Below are 18,111 nucleotides of genomic sequence, written 5' to 3' on the forward strand. Positions count from 1 at the left end.
TAATACATCAGTAAATAAAACGAACAAATCTCTGCCCTCATGGAACCCACCCTCTAGAGGGGAAGACAGATTTAAAGTTAATTATGTAAGTAGAATGTACAGACTGTTAGATGGGGATAAGAATAATGTTGAGCTTCTTTTCATGTGCCTATTAGCTACCCATATGTCTTCTTTCGAGAAATGTCTATTGAGGTCTTCTGCTCATTTTTTGATTGGGGCATATATCTGGACAAAACTATAATTCAAAAAGACACATGCACCTCTGTGTTCATCACAGCAATACTCACAATAGCCAAGGAATGGAAACAACCTAAATGTCCATCGACAGGTGAATGGGTTAAGAAGATGTGGTACATATATACAGTGAAAAACTACTCACCCATAAAAAAGAACAAAATAATGCCATTCGCAGCAATATGGATGCAATTAGAGATTCTCGTGCTAAGAGAAGTAAGTCGGAAAGAGAAAGACAAATACCATATGATATCACCTATATGTGGAATCTAAAATATTGTACAAATGAACCTTTCTACTAACAGAAACAGACTCACAGACATGCAGAACAGGCTTGTGGCTGCCAAGGCCTATGGGGGAGGGAGTGGGATGGACTGTGAGTTTGGGGTTGGTAGATGCATTACATTTAGAATGGACAAAAAATAAGGCCCTACCATAGAGCTCAGGGAACTATATTCAGTCTCTTGAGAGAGAACATGATGGAAGATAGTATAAGAAAAAGAATGTGTGTGTGTGTGTGTGAGAGAGAGAGACAGAGAGACTGTGCCATACAGTAGAAATTGGCACAACACTGTAAACCAACTATACTTTAAAAAATAATGCAGAAGAATAAAGCAGTGGAGAAGATAGGATTGGGGGTGCAGGGAGGTCACAGATGGCTTCACTGAGAAGATGATATTTGCGTAAGGGCTGAGCAAGCGAAAGATGTGAAGTCAGGGTGGTGAAGGAAAGGGGGGGTAAAGAGCAAAAATAATGAGAAAGTTATTTAAAAATGTTGCTCATCCTTATTCATTTTAAAAACCTCAAGCTGGGCATCACTTCTTTATGAAAACTTTTGATACCTTACTTATTTTCATAGTAAGAATGAACATTTATTGAGCACCAGGTCAGTACCAGACAGCACCTTGAGTGTTTTGCAAGTATTATGTTTGTCTCACAACTACCAGAAGATGTAGGGACTATTATTAGATCCACTTTCCAGCCAAGGACTCTGAGGCACAGAGAAACGGAGTAATTGCCCCAAAGTTAGGCAGCCAGCAAGTGTTGGCATCAGGGTATGCTTCCTAGGCAGTGTGACTCCAGGGCAGGAGTTTGACAACAAGGAGGCACTTTCACCCACTCTCTGAGAAGGAGAGTGAATTGAGCTTAGGTGAGACTAGGCTGGAAGGTTTGGCATAGCATGGTAGCGAAGGAGAAAAAAGCAAGATGACTTATAGAGGGGCGGAAAGTTTCAAGGTATTAGCACCATCGGAGAGCTGAAATACCACTTTCACAGTCCTTATCTTAGAAGAACCATGAATATATGTCTGCATCTCACATTCTAGGTGGTACACTCCTTGAGAGCAGAACTTGTGTCAGCTACCCTGTGATCCCAATGCCTTGCAAGGTAGACGCCCAGTCAACCGTTATTGAGTGATGAATGAAGAATGAAGAAGATATGGAAACTAATCAGGGAAATATCTCTACAGACAGAGTGCAGGCACAGTAAGCCCCAATGGCTAGGAATGCAACACAAAAGATGATACACATCAACAATACAGCCTTAGATTTCAACACTGATAAGAGTCACGAATTAGGCTCATCAGCTTCCTCCACACACACCCCCCGCCCCCGCCTTTATCTTCCTCACTTCATGAAAGGATACCACCTGGCTGTATAACCCAGGAACTGGGATAAAAATCCTTCACCTCCCCTCTACAAACTTGATTGTTTTTCTTCCTAAACCCTGACTCAGTGTCACCTTTTTCATTCCTATCACCACTGCCTTTAGGTTCTGGCTCTCCTTTTCTCTGGCCTGGAGTATCGTAGGAACCTGATTCCAGCTCATTCTCTCCAAACCATCCTTGTCTTGGGTGCGCTCTGACAGCAACTCCGATCTGGTTACTTTCCTCACCTGCTGACCATCTTTTGGTCGCTCCCTACTGTCCCTGGAACACCAAACCCTCTGGCAAGGTCTTTTTCTCTGACAGTTGCTTATTCCAATTTGCAATCCTACACAGCTGATGCCCTGATCGTACCAAAACACTTCCTGTTCTGTGCACACCTTCTCTCACTCCTCATTGCATGCATGTATATGGTTTTCTATTCTCAGAAATCACTTCCTGCCATTATGTATCACTGTGTGCTCATCTTGCAAGTCTCAGTTGAAACATCATTTTCTTTGTAAAGTTTCCCTGTCCTCCCTTGGCCAGATTAAGGGATTATTCTTTTACTTTCTTAAAACACTTTGTAGAAGCCTCTATTTGAGCATTTTTATAATTGTGTATGTATGCATGTATTTATTACATACGCAACACCGTGAGTAGAAACATATCCATTCATCACTGTGTCTTTTGTACCACCTAGCAGCATGCTTAACTCCAAGTGCTTAGTGATTAATGCAGCCTAAGGTATAGCAATTTTCACAGCAGTTTAATCACACTATTGAATCTCTAGCTGAGCCTACAGTCTAATAAGATGTGTGTGTGTGTGTGTGTGTGTGTGTGTGTGTGTTTCATAGGTGGTACATCAGGTTTTATTTTCCATGGTGTATTTATTCTGCTAAATTTTTTGCTATGTGCTGAGCAGCTATTTTTACAATTTTATTCTAACAGCTTTTCACCACTCACTGTGCCATGGATATCCACTTCTCTCAAGTATTTAGTTGAAATACTTCTTAAGACAGAGCCAAGAGCCTGGGGCACATCTCTTAAGCCATGTAGCCAAATGGCTTGACATCAGTTTTTAGCCTCTACTATTTGGGCAAATAGCAAAACTATTTTTTTCTATCAGAGACTTTAAATTATTTCAGACATGGGCTGGGTATAAACAGTTACCTGCACTGTCATCTGAAACATATCTCTTTAATGTAGCAACAAAGCCTCTGAAAGAGTTCTCAGATGCCTCAGTGAAATGTGGATAACTTGTATCGGTCCTCAATCTTTAATTCAAATCTAACGTCAGTTTCCTTATGGAAACCATTTCTGACCATGCCCATCCCCCACCTGGGTATAATTACTCTCTCTGTGGTGTTCTTCCATTGGTTTTAAAATACCCTTATTACAGCAATGGTTTTGTGTCGTAATTACTTTTATATGTGTCCTCTCCTGCACGTTGTGCACTCTTTGAAGCCACAAATCGAATGGTATCCATCACTATATCCACATTACGTTGCCCTGAACCCACAAAGTAACATAAATGTTTGCTGAATTACAAATTAACATTTACCTTGATGCCATCAGTTAATTGGCTTAACATACTAATATCTTAAAAAGTTAATGAAGTTCTTTGTCATGCGATTCTTAGGGATTCCATGATAGAGTCAAAAAATCACTATTATTTTTTAAGTATTTACCAAAATCCTCTTCACAATACTTTAGATTTTTGCCTGGCAAGAGATAAAGAAATAAGTTTAGAATTATAAAACACAATAAACATTTGAATTCTTACTGTCGTTATAGCTATTATTATTGATACTACTATTTTTTCAAAAAACCTCTCAATCCAACCTTTGGTAAAGCCGTGTTAGACAGACAGAGAGCAATCCAATGAAGTGTAGCTAAGACCTATCACAGTTGAAACCAGAGGAAAAATGCAGCATAGTTTGAGAATTTCCTAGTGACCCCCTACCTGATGGTGTGACTTAGACACTAGAGAGCACGTGACAAAAGGCGAGGAAAGAAAAGGTTTTCAGGCCCCGAATGCCGTCTTTATTAATGAGAATCTCTCCTTAATGAAGCCAAGGGAATTTGCATATGCAAAAGGGTAGATTTTCTGACTTTTAAAGCAGAGGTGGCTCTTCTCTTTTCCTTAAAACCAAATCTTTCAGGGACCTCAGTCCAATGTGGATGAACAAGGGTAGGAAAGGGGCTCAAAGCCCTACTTGCTTTCACTTTTCTCCTCCCTATAACAGCCCCCCCCCCCAATGCCTCTTCTTAGGACCCTAAGGCTGCTCAGACCACAGTATGAGTTCATGATTTGCCATCTGCCTCCCTCTCATATCTTTGTATTTCTTTCTTTTGTTGTTTCTTTCTTCTCTTTGTATTTCTTTCTTTCGATCTAGCCTTCCCTCCCTCTTGCATATCTTTGCCTCTTCTCTTTTGTTTTTAGTTTTGTTTTCTCCTACTAAATAGGAGAGGGGTGGCAGAGGGGAAGAGAGAGCCTTGGTGGGGATGGGGCATCATGGGGATGCTTCGCTGGGGTGGCCTGGCCACAGCCACGTCTCTACCCAGATGGTCCCCTTCCGGACACAGCATCGTGGAGACTCTACTTCTGTTTTAACACGGAAGAGCTAGTGAACACACTTAAGAGGACTTTGGGAATCTACCACACGCGTGATCGCTTGAGACCACGTGGCTATGATGGCAGGACTCTGGAGCCGTACATTTGGAGTTAAAGTTCTGGTTATTGTTTGTTTTATCTGAGAGACACAGAGCTACCGACACGACAGTATTTTGAGTCATACTTCTTTCCAGCTATAAAATGACAGCTATTACCAATGCCCCACTCATCTGATAGGTGGCCGTGGGTGTGGAGTGAGATGATAGATGTGCAGGCACTCTGGACATGCTAAAGCACCATGCACGTCTTACCACGGGCTTCTATCCTTGCCCGGGTCCCTCTGCCCCACTTCTGTTTGTCAGGTCCTACAAAACTCCATGTTTTTCACTTGAGACCTGGCCCCCTTGCTCATCTCTCAGAAATGTGTCAGAGAGGATACATTTTTTCATGTCGAGCCCTCGTCTTCTTTACTAGAGGTTTCAGGTCCGGGCCCCCTTTACTTACTTCCTGTGAGCGAGACTTGCCTGAATCACGTTCCAGAGAAGCCCTGGGTTTTCTCAGCTGCTCTAGAGCAGCTTTTGACTATGTCGGAATGAGTGACTCCAAGGGAGCCTTAAATCACGGCTTTGTCTGTGCAAAGCATTTTGGAAACTTATTGGATGGGGTCTGTGCCGGTCATTCCAGAGACACTCCGGGCAGTGCTTGTCCTGGTCCACATGCTGCTGAACGCTGGGTCGTGCTTGTCACATTCTCAGCAGAGCTTTGTGCAGGGCTGTGTCAGACACCCCGGGTGAAGCCTGGGCAGTGGCCAGGCCAGTCTGTAAAAGAGCTCCGAGCTGTGCAGCATTAGTCCCTCCAGAGGAGCTCTGGGCTGGGCCTGTGCCAACCCCTCTAGAGGATTCCAGGCTGGGTCTCAGGACTGTTTTGGTCCCTGCTGTTCACCGTAGGGAAGTGATTCCCTCAATGCCTCCTCTTGCTCAGCTGAAGTCAAAGGTTCATTTTCTGACAGAGGAGAATTTTGAAAGGTTCTCAGGGGTGCAAAAATTCATGGAGATTCTACAACCCTGTAACTGGAGGAAGGATGTGACGGCAGCTCCAACTTCTCCGGCACTCGTGAGGCTACAAGAGAAAGACAAAACTCAGTGGTCTGTCTATTCTCCAAGGTCTCCGTCCGAGAGACTAGGGAGCAGCCGGTATTCTTTACTTTATTCCAGCTGTGTTGAGATATAACTGGCATGTGACGCTGTGTACATTTAGGGTGTGTAATGCGATGATTGATACATGTTGTGTTGTGACGTGACTGCCACAACAGGGTTACTCAGCACATCCATCATCTCACATAATTTGCTTTTTTTGAGGTGAAAACATTTAAGATCTGCTCTCTTAGCAACTTTCAAGTATATCATCCAGTATTCCTAACTGGAGGTACTTCGCTGTACATTTGATCCCCAGAACTGATTTAAAACTGAGTTTGTACTCTTTGACCAACATCGCCCAAGCCCAGGCCCTGGCAACCATTCTACTCTGAGTTCATTTTTTCCCGATTCCAGGTGTAAGTGAAATTATACAGGATTTGTCTTTATCTATCTGACATCTCATTTAACACAATGACCTCAAGTTCCGTTCACATTGTCTCAAGTGGCAGGGTTTCCTTCTTTTTGTGGCTGATTAACACCTCACTGTGTGTGTGTATTCCGTTTTCTTTATCTGTTAATTTGTTGAGGGACACTTTGTTTCTACGTCTTGGCTGTTGTGAAAAGAGTTACAGTGACTATGGGAGCGCAGGTGTCTAAGATGACGACGGTTCTTTCACGCAATGTTCTTTTCCAACTCCCCTCATTTCGGGTTCTCACTGGGTTGGTTCTTAGGCTGTTTCTGAGCTGGACTCAAGAGAGGTGTTCAGGCATGGAGAGAAGCACTCAATAATCATGCTGAAGCCAAGTGGAGGATATTAATGAAAACCATAAGCAGTGGGTAGGGGATGTTTTGGGTGGGGAGGCTATTAATGTGTGGTTAAGATGAGAAAATCTAACAGTTGCAAAATCCTTACCCTTCTGGAATAGGAATTGAAGTTCAGAGAGTAAGATGCTGCCCATGCTTGGAGATAAAATTTCATCCAGCTGGTTAGCGCTTAATCCGAAGACTCTAACGCACTTCTGAACATTCCGTACAGTGCTTTGAAAACACATTTGGTTGCATGTTCCTCATGGAAAGCAGTCACCAGATCTGACTTATTCGTTGTTTGCTTGGTATGTGGCACGGTACATGCACACATGTGCTTGAGTTTTGCCACAGGGCATACTTGAAATACTGATGTTCTGCCTCACCCTCCACCTATAACTGGAGATTTTCCATCTTAATTGATGAGGAAGGTAGCTTCACCTTGCAGTTCTCTCCAGGGAAGTGCTCCGCACTTCCAACAAAAGTGGTAACAGAGGTGACTCACTGGATTAAAAAGGACAACTATTTATTGTTCCCCTTGATAACCCCTGTCATTGTTTAGTATATAATATAAATCCCTGTTAGCGCACACGTGTGCTGGGATTACAACCAAACACAGTGTGAGGGCAGAAATGGCTACGTGACTTCTCTCTGCCACTTTTCACTCATCCTCACTCTCAAGTCCTGCTTACTAGCATTTAGGGGAGGAACAACTGTATTTTAGGCTCCAGTGGCCAAAGAACACGTGCACAAGGTCCAATCTGCATGTTAGTTTATTCGCTCAACAGAAGTTTATCAGATATCTAACGTGAGTCAGGCACTGGAGTTTCAGCAGTAGATTTTATAGGTATTGTCCCTGGCCTCATGGCACATACAGTTTAGAGGGGAAGACAAATGTCAATGAAATCTATTATATAAAAATGAGAATTTGCAGCTGTAATGAATACGTAACTAGAAAAAATGATGTAGCTGCAAAAGTACCATTTCCCTGGACATAACGATGCATATGAGGGATATGGATTATAATTTAATAGTTATTAGAAGCCGCAACCCCAAAGCTTTAGATATATTACCCATTCAGTTATTCACCTTTCACATACTACTGAAAAAACGGAGACTGATTTCATTGCGATGTAACATTTTTGTTGGGCAAAGTAAACCAGGATAGATTGAGTCACGTAATAATAACCACACTGAAGTCAATGTCCTGAGTCCTTGGCATCAGGAGCTCTCCTAGCTGCTTTTAAGAACACTTTAAAAGCATTATTTTACCTAAGGCTTCATCCACAGAGAGGGGTACCGCTTGCTCTGTGCAGCTGGTGGCTCCTGAAAAGTGGTCCTGACTCCCCTGGCCTTATAAGGGCTTCCCCACTGATTCAGAGCATCGCACCCATCTGCACTGCTTCAGCACCAAACGTCCTTTTTCTACATAGAATTGCTTTTTAAGACAATAATTATTTGTATTGTTTCCATTATAGCTGGTTTACAGTGTTCTGTCCATTTTCTGCTGTACAGCAAAGTGACCCAGTCACACATACATGTATACATTCTTTTTTCTCACATTATCATGCGCCATCATCATAAGTGACTAGATACAGCTCCCAGTGCTATAGAGCAGGATCTCATTGTTTATCCATTGCAAAGGCAATAGTTTGCACCTATTAACCCCAAATTCTCCATCCATCCCACTCCCTCCCCCTCCGCTGTTGGCAATTTTGTCCTATGTTATCATGCTTGTTGAATGCTCGCTAGCATCACTGAGCTGTGTGCCTAGACCATCTCTGTTGTCTCTCCAGGTTCCAGCTATTCTTTCTGTTACTACTCTGGCCTCAATGCCACATGTATTTTGAGTGGTCTGCCCTAACCCTCTCTCCCCGTCGTATTTTTAGTGTGAATTTTGCAGAAGAGACGGTTTTCAGGAACACCTGTGTCATATTAAACACCTGTGCAGCTCTCATTTTCAAGGAGTTACAGGTACAATGGGGGAATGCAGAAACAAGTACAGTATAGTATATACAGAAATGAACTTAGCTTTTGACAAATTTGGAATAGATGCATGTAGGAGGGAATAATTTATGCTGCTTGAGAGACGGGGGTGGGGCCATGAAAGAAATGGATCTGGTTAACATGAAGCTCAAAAGAACCTTTCAGGTAGAGGAAATATAATACAAGACATCATCAACTGCTAATCATCTAAACTATGAACTCAGAAGTCTAAATGGAATGCATGCCTATTTTCTCTGTATTTTTCAAAATTTATTTCTTTCAAGTTAAAATTTAATTATGATTTTTAACCTATTATATAAGCAAAATTCCAAATGACTGATGACAAATATTGTTGATGTGGTTGTGGGGAAACAAGAACCCTCATATATTGCTACTGGGAGTGTAGCATGGTACAGTACGCTTGGAGGAAATTCGCCGATATAGCCACACAACGTGTGTACATACACTTTGCAAGGTAAAGGCAATTCCTAGATTTCTGTGTGTCAGATACACTGGCAGAAATTTTTAAAAGCATAGGCATAAAGTTATTTTTTGTAAATATAAAAGGCTCATATAAATTATGGTAAATCTAGAAAATAGAGTCATATGAAGTTATAAAAAGAATGAGGAATTTTTTTGTGGTTAAAGAAGAGCTATGTTGGAGTTTTCTGGATCCATTTTAATCTTTGATGAAAACAGTACCATGATTGAAATTATATTCCTACAACAAGGTGTAAAGACCTGAATATAGGCTAGAGAGAAAGCCAGGGGAACCTCAGGTCATTGCTCCTGAGAAAAACAGAATGAGGAATAAAAGGATGGTTGGGGTTATAAAGGTGTAGGTATGGGAATTATTGATCCACTTTCCTAGATCCATACCACATACCAGCGAGCTATCAAAAACTAACACTGCCTCAAGGGCATGAGAATTAAAATAAGGCAGTGAGGAGAGCTATGCACTGGGAGGACGCATAGGGTTTCCTCTCTGATGAGTGGAGTCAGATTTGCCCAAAGAAAGACAAAGTGAAAAGGTGATTTTTCATGAGTTTTGTCTTCCTTTACTATGTGTGTTCCTATATTAAGATTAAAAGCAGTTTTATTCTGTTCACAGTGTGGACACAGGAATGTTACTCTCTGGAATTGCTGGGCCACAGAAGTGTTGAAATGCCAATAAGAAAAACAGTGCAAGTCTACAATAAGCAAGCAAAGGAAGTTTCTAGGTGGTAGTGTTGGGTCTAAACCACCCTAAACCACCTCTATCCTGGATTTTTTTTTCCCCGTTGAGTTTTGCAATAGTCATTTCAGCAGCTGGGTTTCATCACAGTGAAGATGGGAAGCAAGGCAGAGGAGTCCCAAATATGAAACAGACTGTCCTTCATTTAATAAACTTTGGTCTTATTTCTTAATGTCTATGGGATGCAGCTTCTTAAGGTCTAGGGCCTTGCGGAAGGTCCGGCCAAGAGCATTCTTGACCTCATTATTTCTCAGGCTGTAGATGATGGGGTTCAACATGGGAGTCACAACAGTGTAGGACAGGGACAGCACCTTCTTGCTTTCAGGGGAATTAGTGGACTTGGGCCGGAAGTAGGTGAGGCTTGAAGATACATAGAAAAGGGAGACAACAAGAAGATGGGAGGAGCAGGTAGAGAAGGCTTTGTGCCTCCCTTTGGCCGACGGAATCTTGACGATGGCAGCGGCAATGCAAGTGTAGGAGCACAGGATCAGCAGGCAGGGTATCATGACAACGAGAACGGTTCCAACGATTGCATAGATCTCAAAGAATGCTGTGTCCGCACAGACCAGCCTGAGCACCGGTGGGCTGTCACAGAAGAAGTGGTTCACCTTGTTGGTGCCACAGAATGGAAAGCTGAAGAGCCACGTGGTCTGCACCGTAGCTACAGGAACGCCTGGCAACCAGGAGGCAACAGCCAGTTTGGCCCGGGTCCTTGGGTTCATGATGACCGGGTAGCGCAAGGGATGGCAGATGGCTACATAGCGGTCATAGGCCATGGTGGCCAGGAGGAAGCATTCCGAAACCCCAAAGAAGAAGAAGAAATACATCTGAGCGGCACAGCCAAGAAAGGAGATGGCTGTGTCCTGGGCCATCAGGGTCCCCAGCATCTTGGGCACAATGGCCAGGTTGAAGCCAATCTCCAAGAAGGACAAGTTCCGGAGGAAGAAGTACATGGGGCTGTGCAGCATGGGGTCAGCCCAGGTAACCAGGATGATGAGGCCGTTCCCCATCAGGGTGACCAGGTAGACGGACAGAAATGTCAGGAAGAGAAAGGACTGTACTCCAGGAGGGAGGGAAGAGAAACTCGTGAGGATAAATGCACCAACTCTTGTCCAGTTGCCTTCAGCCATAGAAACGGTACGGGAAGGAATCCCCAGCTGTGGTGATGGAGCGAGAGTCTTAATTGGAAGAGTCAGATTCTGGATTTGTTTTTCAGACTCCTTCGCAGTGTTAGTGAAAGAGGCAAGATCAGGATCTCAGTGGGAGAGGAAGGGCCTTGTGTGGTCTACTGATAAAAACACAAGGAAGAATGGCCACAGCCTATGCCCTGAAATGGGCCTGCGTCAGCATTTGGAAGGACTGATATGTCTCCATCTGTCCCTTAATACATACAGAGAGGCCACGCCTAGTGAGAGCCATGTGCCCCTCAAGGGGTCACCACAGGGCCTGTTCTGGGGGACAGAGATAGTCCTGAAAACATGTATACTTTTGAGAAACAACCCCAGTGTTCATGATTTTATTATAGAACACACGTGTGAATTTATCAGAACTTTAGAAGTATATTTGTAATTAGGATAACTTTTCCACCCTTCACAAATCTTGTTTGTCTGGCTAGAATTTAGGAGGTGAATAAGGAGCTAGCATACATTGTGTTAAATCACACCTGTACGTTGTCCTTGTGTACGTGCATTTTACAGGTGAGGAAACGGATCCCTGAGAAGTTACAAAACAACAATTAAAGTGCTTATCTGGAATTCAAACCACATCTATTGGATTCCAAAGTCCTCTGATTTCTATTAAACTACTTCACTGAAGTGCTCTGACTTGATCTGAAGATTATCTTATAAATACTTAAGCGAATTTCAACTGGAAGTTTTACAAAATCGCAGTGAAGAGAGAAGAAAGGAGACAGCAGCTTTGACATCAAATTGTCTAGACTCAGTTTTGCATTATTTGTTTCTAATTTGTAACTGATTATCAAAAGGCTCTTCTGTTATTTTGCTACATTTAATGTAATGAATTCTAATGGGGACATTATGAGATGAAGTTGGAAAACGATATGGGCCAAAGAGGCTGGGATAAATGAAAAAGGAATTAGATGTGGTTAGAGAACTATAGAAAGAGCAAAACAGGTTTAATAACAGAAGTAGGACGTTATTAGGAGCAGTGAAAAACCACAGAATTGACACAAATAAAAGAGAAACAAGGACATGATCAATGTTGTGGATACATTAGGTCCAAGGACTTTGATTCTGTGCTGAGGAATTCAGACCTTGTCCTATAGAAAGAGCGCCACCTGCACACTGGAAGCAGGGGAGTGACACTGTCATACAAGCACTGTAGAAAGATCACGCTGACACTGTTATGAGAACGGATGGTAGCGGGTGGGGCTGGGAGGCATCAGAAGCTATATGCCTGGGATTGGGAAGACCAGGTGGCACTAGCATTCTTCAGGGATATCTGATTTCACCTAAAATCCATTTTCAAGCAACAGAGTGGCTAAATAATGAAGAGAGACCAAATACTAGTCAGATCATGGTGAATAATTTGAATTTCTAGGTTATATTTAAAATAAAATTCCAAATCATCTATGCAGGAAGAGAAAATCATTCTTACCAAATCATACTGATCTAAGGTTTCTCTGAATCATTAAAAATTAGAAGAGGCAATTACAGCTTTTAACTCAACTTCAGAAAAACAAAACACATCTTTAAAAAATAATAAATGGATCAATGATGCAGCACATACAGCATCTCAATTAGAAACTCTCCCAGTGTCATTACTAGACAAGCCAGCCCTATGTGTTTCAAAATAAGCAACAGAGAAGCCATGTGAGATATGAAGGCACCACAGCTTCGATTAATGGGGTGAATCTAAGACAGTAGAGTCGTTGTTCCCCTTCTCAAAACAGAGTCTGGGAAAAGCTGGAGAGAATTGAATTGTTTTAATATATATCCTCAGTAAATCCCTTCTAAGATTTTAAAAATCGAATAAGCAGTCATGAAGATGACAGTCTTAGGTCAGAAAAGACCACCTGGGCAGAAATCGGGATATCAAATGAAGAGGTTACAGAGCCCAGTACTAGAAACTTAGGGAAAGTGAACTAGTGATTTAGAATACACATTGGAGAAACTATGTTTAAATTACTGAAGGGACAAAAATAACGTAGAAGAATTATGAAGTAAAATGCAGGAAATAAAAATCAATTTAATAGGCGTTCCAGAATAATGTAACAAAAGACAGAAGAAAAACAACATTCAAAGAAGACCCAGAAGAAGAAACATCTCTGACCTAAAGGAAGACATGACTTCTTGCACTGAAAGCGTCCCTAAATACAAACAAATAAATATTAAAAGATTCTCACAAGCATTTGTCTTTATATTAATAATTTTTAAAAAAATATTGAGGATAAGGAAGAATTCTATTAAGTAGCCAATCTTGAAAATGATAAAAGCAAAACAAAACAATTAAAAGCACACCTTGTAAACCATAGCCAAACAAAACTCTGGCTCAACCATACAGGAAAGAATAAATCAGGAAATTCTGGGTCTAGGAGATAGGGTAGATTTGCTTTTTCTTATTCTTCCTATTAAGTATAGCTAAAAACCCTGCACATTATTTATGAAGGAAACATAAGATAGCAAGAAATGGAGAAGAGAAGGTAGACCAGCTAGCTACCAGCTAGGTACCTGAGTTCACTGGGTGTTCTTTTGGCCTCACGCACCCCCAATTTAGAGCTGCAGATGCAACACTGAAATGCCAACAGGCACAGACAAAAGGTCCTGCACAGAAGTCTGCTCTCATTCGCCAAAGGACCAAGAAAATGTCAGTCTAGCAAGACTTTTAGACAATAGCCCGTCTACTCCAGCCAACACTGAAGGAAAAACTGTGGTCCCACCTCCACTCACAGCAGTAAAGCTTCACGGGGAAACTTAGATTTTCCCCTCAGCAGCTATGACAGGTTCCCCAACCCACCTGCTGGGGTGGTATTAGAGAAGGCCTAGTGGGGAGCCAGGACGTTCATCCCCGCAGAGTAATGAGGACGTCTCCCACCCCACCCCGTCTTGATGATACTGGAGACACTGTGGGGAGCCTGGATGTCCGCCTTCTCTTGGCAGCAATGAAGCGGCCCTCCCATTCCCCTTCTCTGCAGGAGCAATGTTAAAGGAAGCCAGCTAAGACGGCGGGTTTAAATAAGATTCAGAGTCTCGTAATAAATACTCAAAATGTCCTGGCAAAATGGTAAGCAAAAATATGGGTAAATATTATAGACTTTTTTCTTCTCTCAAGTTTTCTAAATTATGGTTGGTGGTTGAAACAAATTCATAACACGTATATGGCTTAAATATATGTAGAAGAAATAGTGAAGAGAATCATAAATAGGGGAGGTCAGAGGATGTAAAGGAAGGTAAGGTTTTATAATCCCTCAAACTGGGGAGATGACCACATCAGCAGATTGCAAAAAATTAGGTATACATAGTGCAGTACCTACAGTAGACACTAAAAAACCCATACAAAGAGATATATTCAAAAACATTATAGGTAAATAAAAATGGAATCATGCAAATGTTCAAGTAACCTAAACAAAAAGAAAACAGAGAAATGAAAAAGAGAAAACAAAAAACAAAATGGCAGACATAAGCTCTTAGCATATCTACAATTGCATTAGATACAAAAGTTCTAAATACACAATTAAAGGACAGAACTTGACAAAGAGAGTTAAAAAAACCCAACTATATACTGTTTACAAACATTCATACTAAATACAATTATATAAGTAGCTTGAAAGTTAAAAAAAAAAAGACATATCTTGTAAACATTAATTTTTTTGCCTTTTTTTTTAGGGCCAAACCTGCAGCATATGGAAGTTCCCAGGCTAGGGGTGGAATCAGAGCCACAGCTGCAAGCCACAGCCACAGCCACAGCAACGTGGGATCCAAGCTGCATCTGTGACCTACACCACAACTCAAAGCAACGTCAGATCCTTAACCCACTGAGCAAGGCCAGGGATTGAACCTGCATCCTCATGGATACTCGCCAGGTTCCTTTCCACTGAGCCACAACAGGAACTCCCACAAATATTAATTTTAAAATGCTTATCCATTTATAATTTGTAATTATGACAATAACATGTGTCTTTTTTCCAGAATTTGAAAAGACAATACATGTAAAATTCCCCATGGACCAATCTTGCTTGTGAGTATAGATACAAAAAAGTCCAAATAAAAATTAATTCCAGGAGTTCCCATCATGGCCCAGTGAAATGAATACGACTAGGAACCATGAGGCTGCAGGTTTGATCCCTGGCCTTGTTCAGTGGGTTGAGGATCCGGCGTTGCCGTGAGCTGTGGTGTAGGTCGCAGACGTGGCTTGGATCCCACATTGCTGTGGCTGAGGTGGTGGCCAGCGGCCCAACTTGAGGGTGAGAGACACTGCAGAACCTGGTAGCCCAGGGCTGGTCCACAGGCTCCTTGTCAGTCCCTCTAGAGTTTCTGCAGGAACATCCCTCTGCTAATCATTCGACTGACGGTCCCAAGAAGGAACCCACTCTTCTAGAATTGTCCTCGAGAAGCAGTGTGCTCTGATGTGCTCTGCCTCAAAAATGGTCCACTGAGGCAGGTCTTCCCTGAGTTAGCCAGAGGAAAATTAGGACTGGAGGGAATATGTCCTGTCACAGCAGCAGGGACAGAACTTTTTCTGACACAGAAAGTTTTAGAGGACATAACGGGAAAAAAGTTACCCTGGGTAATCTCAGGCTGCTTGTGGTCTCAGATCTCACTTCTCCTATGACACAGAGGGGAGAAACTGGGGCTCAGGGAAGAGAAGACTGATGAGATCTTCCCCGAGTGGAAAGGAACAGAATTACACGTCCAACAAAACCCTGCCAAACCTCGTCCCCTTGATCGCCTGAACCTGGGAGGGGCCCTGGTTAGTCGGCCTTGCTAAGAGCCTTACCTGTGCCCAATGGGGACAGCGGCCTCCTTCCGCTCTGCCTGACACCTGTGCTTCATGCACGCCCTCGAGTGTTTGGGGAAGCTTGGCTCTGTTGCCAGAAGAGCCAGAGGAGGAACCAGGAGGTCGCACTCCCTGTCCTGGAAGAGCCGTTACTGGCTGGACCTGCAGCCAGGCCACTACTGCCTTCTCTGTGTCAGGCATCAGGGAGCATCCTGGGTGGATTGGCCAGGCTCCCGGTCCCGCCTTAGGAGATTTAGTCCCAGCTGTGCCTCTTTTGTCCTCAGGGCCAGGTGAAGGGCTGGCAGCTGTCTTTCCCCCTAGGTGATCCTGGGTTCATCGCAGTTCCTCTCCCTTCCCTCCCCCAAGAGACTGACCTTTCTTGACTCCACTGTTCTCTGGGGTCTAAGGAATGTCAGATGCCAGTAGGATGAAGTTCAAGAAAGGAAAGCCATGCTCTGGGAATGTCGTATAGTGCAGAGAAAAGCACAGCATTTTTGGAATCTGCGTGACCTCCGTCTAATCCCAGCTCTAGAACTCTGATGTGTGATGCTCGGCAATTTTAAGTTTACATAAAAAACCGTGATATACACATTATACCACATAAACCATATAAACTGCATATATTTTATGAATAGAAATTTGAAAATATATAAATCAAATTACTTATTAGAACATTTCTGTAAGGAGATACAAAAAGTCAACAATTGCTGCCTTGAGGCAATAAATTTGGGTGACAGATTAGTATTGAGAGAAATCTACTTTTGGTTGACAAAATCTCACAATGATTAAAATTTTTTTACTGAAAACATTTTGTTTTGAAATAATTTTAGATTTATAAAAGAGTCAAAGACAGTAAGAATTATTTTTTACACTCCACCCATTTTCCACTAGTTTTAACATTTTACACGACCAGGTTCATTTGTCAGAACTAAAAAATTAACATTGGTACAATACTGTTAACTAAATTGCAGGGCTTTTCTGAATTAGATTCCTTTACCCACAACTGTCTTGTTTCCGGACTAAGATTCATTCCAGAATATTCTATTGCACTTAATCATCAGATATCCTCATTGTTTCCAATCTGTGATGTTTCCTCAGTGTTCTGTTATAGTTCATGACCTTGGCACTTTTGAGAGTAACTAGTCAGGTGTTCGCAGAATGTCCCTCAATTAAGGTTCTATTGTTTTCCCACGATTTGACCTCCCCCTTTTTTGGTGAGGTGGGGCCTATGTTATCAGAGCATATGACCCAGGGTGATATGCTCGTCCCATCACATCACACCAGAGTGTGCAGGATATGAATATGGCTTGTCACTATTCCCTTGTCATGGCCTATTCCATAGAAGAAAGTTACTAAGAGTCCAACCCACGTGCAAGGGAGGGCAATTAATCTCCATCTCCAGGAGGAAGGACTCTGGTGAATTTCTGTCATGTGCAAATTTTGGATTTTTTCTTTAAGGAAATGGAAAGCTATCTAAAACAAAAGAACTGTAATTTTGGAGGGACCCCTTTGCTACACGGTTGGGGGAATGTAAATTGGTGCAATTAACTATGGAGAACAGCAGGAAGGTTCCTTAAAATTTAAAAAGAGAGTCACTATACGATCCAGCAAAAACAATCCTGGGCATATTCCAAAAAAGGTGAAAACCCTAATTCTAAAAGATACATTTACACCAATATTTGTAGCAGCACTATTTACAATAGCCAACACATGGAAGCAAACTATGCATCCACCAACAGGTGGATAAAGAAGATGTGGAGGGTGTGTGTGTGTGTGTGTGTGTGTGTGTGTGTGTGTTATTTAGTGTGTGTATAAACAATGGAATACTACTCAGCCATAAAAGAGAATAACGTCATTTGTAGCAACACGGATGGACCTAGAGGTTACCAGACTAAATGAAGTCAGTCAGACAAAGACAAATACATCAATCACCTAATATGAAATCTAAAAAAAAAAATGACAAACGTGAACTTATTTACAAAACAGATACAGGCTCACAGACACAGAAAACAAATTTACAGTTTGTTTCCAAAGGGAAAAGGGGGAGTGGCTTAGATGAGGAGTCTGGATTTAACAGAAACACACACTATATAAAATGGATAAACAAAACAATCTCCTACTGTACAGCACAGGGAACTATATTCAATATGACCCAAAATGGAAAAGAATCTGAGAAAGAATCAAAATATACGTATAATTTATTTTCAGGTGAAATGTATATGAAACAAACAAAAAATGGTCAACCAACTATACTTCAATTAAAAAAAAGGAAGAAAACGACCTTTCTAATTTCTTCCACTGATTCCGAATCTCATAACCTGGAGAAAACTATTCCATCCTAGTTCTGACGTATAAAATGCCCGGTACCTGTTGCGAGATGGAAGTGGAATATGAAGTACAGAAGATACGCCCTGCACCGGCAAATGTCATAAATACTAAGGCTCCGCCAAGATGCTGCTTGACCTGGGGTTTGAAGGCTGTCATCAAAGAAAGGAAGGGGC

The 18,111-nt window shown here is 42.1% G+C and overlaps 1 protein-coding gene across 1 annotated transcript; it reads right to left on the reverse strand.

The window, feature by feature from the left end:
• Positions 1-9,766: 9,766 nt before the first annotated feature.
• Positions 9,767-10,813, reverse strand: LOC125111237 (olfactory receptor 10A2). The gene has a single exon (XM_047753125.1). It carries the CDS (start codon positions 10,783-10,785, stop codon positions 9,817-9,819), a length of 969 nt encoding a protein of 322 aa, XP_047609081.1. The 5' UTR covers positions 10,786-10,813; the 3' UTR covers positions 9,767-9,816.
• Between the last annotated feature and the right edge of the window lie 7,298 nt (positions 10,814-18,111).

This window comes from Phacochoerus africanus, chromosome 11 (genome assembly GCF_016906955.1).
Source record: "Phacochoerus africanus isolate WHEZ1 chromosome 11, ROS_Pafr_v1, whole genome shotgun sequence".
NCBI lineage: Eukaryota > Metazoa > Chordata > Mammalia > Artiodactyla > Suidae > Phacochoerus > Phacochoerus africanus.